This window comes from Bombina bombina, chromosome 4 (genome assembly GCF_027579735.1).
Source record: "Bombina bombina isolate aBomBom1 chromosome 4, aBomBom1.pri, whole genome shotgun sequence".
Taxonomy (NCBI): domain Eukaryota; kingdom Metazoa; phylum Chordata; class Amphibia; order Anura; family Bombinatoridae; genus Bombina; species Bombina bombina.
In genome coordinates this window covers 68,971,023-68,974,333 of record NC_069502.1, presented here as the reverse complement: position 1 = coordinate 68,974,333, position 3,311 = coordinate 68,971,023, and the positions used below count along the sequence as shown (strand labels likewise).

At 34.9% G+C, this 3,311-nt stretch overlaps 1 protein-coding gene across 1 annotated transcript; it reads right to left on the bottom strand.

The window, feature by feature from the left end:
• Positions 1–1,901: 1,901 nt before the first annotated feature.
• On the bottom strand, positions 1,902–2,849 carry LOC128656893 (taste receptor type 2 member 40-like). Its single transcript, XM_053711061.1, has one exon. It carries the CDS (start codon positions 2,847–2,849, stop codon positions 1,902–1,904), a length of 948 nt encoding a protein of 315 aa, XP_053567036.1.
• Positions 2,850–3,311: the final 462 nt, after the last annotated feature.

The window sequence follows — 3,311 nt, the reverse complement described above, 5'->3', positions numbered from 1 at the left end:
TTCCAGGCCCCTCTCAAAATTGTCATAAGTAACACTTAATACATTATTTTTAAAGCTTTGAAATGAAGACTTTAAATGCTAGACAGCATTATAAACCTAATAAAATAATCACACAACACAGACTTCACTTGCATTTTTCTGCAAACAGTTCTTTCTATGCATTGCAATCTGGACTGAGTTATAGACAGGAAGATCTTGTTCCTTTGAAATCTGCTCGATAGCTCAGGTCTGGTTAAAATGATTAATTTCAGCTTGCTTGGCTTTGCTGCAACACAAGCGGACAGCTCCACCTACCTGCTATTTTTATAAATGCACTGCTTCTCAATGCTTTTCAATAGCAGTCACATGACTGGAAAAAAAGGTTGTTATTCTGAAACGGTGTAAATTGAACCGTTGTAAAACGAGGGCCACCTGTATATATATATAAATGTATACCAGCTGACACAGGATATATATTAGACTGTGAACTGGGGCCCACCTATCTTCAGTATAGAGATGAGACTTCAGGTGCAAGGAGGTTTAGATAGATCAATAAATTATTTGAGATAAACAGTAAACCTTATCCAGCACTAAACATAAAGTCATAAATTAAATAAAGAGAAGGAACTATGAACATCTCCAAACTAAACACATTTACTCAGTAGTCATAAGATAATGCAACATATTTTATTGCTATTGCATACAGAAATAATGTGCAACAATTGAAACAAACAGGATACAATTCATCTATCCTAAATCAAGCATATGCAATTCATTCATTACCCCTCACGCATACAGTAGAGCTCTATTTATCAACGGCTCAGTGCGTCCACTGTTTGAAGCAAAAAAGTTAATGCAAGTATACAGCTGTGTTTAAGCAGTGTTCTTCCTGTTGTGTGTATCTGACTGGATTAATTAAAGGAAAGTCCAGCGTGGTACAGAGCGTGTTTGCTGGTGTTCATTAACACTGTCGGGGCAGGCATATATGTTAAAGTCCCTGTACCAAGTCCCCACCACTCAGTCTATTATAGAGAGAGCTGAACAAGTGCCAGAGGGGCCGAGTGTGTCACTCAGCAGGGATAATAGCAACTTACTCCATGTCAGGTATAGTGCTTAGTCATTATGCGTTATTTGTGTTACCTGAGTCTTGAGTAATTGAAGTTCTTCACCCCAGTGTTAATGTTAGAACAGGCTAACCACCGCTCACCACATTTCCAAAGATATGCCCAGAGAGTTGTCAAGGATCCAGTCAGAGGTAATTGTAAATTCAAAACGCTGAAATTCCAGGCAACGTGGAGATCGGCAGCAAGCCGAATTGACTGTTGCTACACGTGTTTCAGCCTACGTCACAATGGGCTTTCTCAAGCTGAATGAATCAATATCCGGTATACAGATTCAGCTCCTTTTAAACACAGACCCCACAGGTGAATTTGAAACAGTATAACAGTTGCATATATATATATAAACACATGGCTAATGGTTAATACAATTTAAAAAAAAAAGTCACAATCTTCTCTGCCTGTGTCTTTGGTTTGTTTTTTTGGGGGGGGGGGGGTTTGTCTTCTAAAATGAAAAAAAATATTCTATGTTTATTTAAAACAACAAATATTGCCTATGTATATAAAAGTATTACAAATTATATAAAACTAGCTTTAATTTGCACAGATAAGCTGTATTATAACATGCAAATATTACTTAAATGACATAAGATGTTGTTTACACTGGGTTCCATCCCCTCGACAAGCTGTCCCATTTTAAAGATGGAAATGTTCTAAAATCAAAACTATTATGAAATCCAAACCTTTTCCAGTCCCAAGCAGTTTGGATAAAGGGTTTTCTACCTGTATAACTATGAATACAATTAATTACATTTTTGAATGAAGGTTTACAAGTTTTATATGGACATATTTCAGACCTTACATCTATGTCATGTTTGAATCATTGGTGTTCAAAACAAAAAATGTCATAAGACAATGATAAATATCGAGAAATGCAAGTTTTAGCTTCTTATTGATATATATAAGGTTCAATGAGAGCAGTAAATTACAGATAGAGAACACTATAGCACAGACTATTTGTTGAAGATATCCATTTGGCTGAAGTTCTGAAAGTGACAAATTCAAACATAGAAGAATAATCATATACAGTACAATAAAGCAGATCATACTTTTCACTACACTGAGGAGAACCTCAAAGTTTGGACTTCGAAAACTGTTTTGACTGTTCTTCATCTGTCTAACGTGCATCCAAACAGATCTTATCAAAAGGAAAATGGCAATGCAAAATATTACAAATGGCAGAGATGATCCAGTACAGTACAAATAAAATACCAAATCGACATTTTTGGATACAGTATTCTGCTCAGTAGTGTATTTCAAGGTATGATTTGCTAAACTTGCATTAAGGGAGGAAAACAAATTCCAGCCAGACATCAAACTACAAGGAAGTGACACTACTAAAGATACGCAAACAACATATGAGATGAACTTTGAAATCCTCGTCTTTACGTATAAAAACAATGCATGGTTGCAGTTTAAGATTTTTATGCAGTAGAAAACGCAGAGTGCAGTTGCACTCCATAAGTAGGTTAAGTTAAACAGCATTCCAGCAGCCAATAAAAGTGATTGGATAAAAGGAAACAAATAGTTCTGTGAAACAAATATACTGAATAAACTAGTCAGCAGGTAAGTCAACAGAAAAAAACTTCTAGATAATCCAAGGCAGGTAAAGATTTTGTCCCTAACATGTAAGCGCTTGAATTTAATCCATTCAATGCAATTTATTGCAACCATAACAGCATCTAGAGCAATAACTAAGATGCAGTGTGAAGAAATCACAAATAGGAGAAACATTATCAGGGCAAAATGCATCTCCTTTCCTTGTAAAATGATCTTATTGCTTCTTAAATGTTAGTGTTGAATGAAACTCTTCAACCTTTTGCTGAGAAATTCAGGCTTGTTTAGTAGAAAGGTCCCTTTTATATTAAATAGCAGAACCACATTTGTTTACATTTGTAAATAATGTGAGTTAGTTTGATGCAAATCTATTTATCTATCATGTGGTATAAAGTATGCATGAGTTGCATATGGCAGCATTTGAATAGAAGGTTTATGCTGCCGGTATTTTTATTTCCTGTTATACAAATAAATTCCTGTACTGAATTTTTAATTTCGTCTTAGTGAGTCACTAAACAAAAGCCCTCTTGACTCTATGTTATTTTATACACATGATTTATAAAAGCTCATCAATCTCTCAATTTTTAAATCAATAGGTTCCAAAGAGTATGTGCTTACACTATATAGAGTAACAGGAGTATGTGCTTATTATTATTA

Coding starts and splice junctions, on each gene's coding strand:
- LOC128656893 (XM_053711061.1), bottom strand. CDS start 2,849: ATGCATTTTGCCCTGATAATGTTTCTCCTATTTGTGATTTCTTCACAC.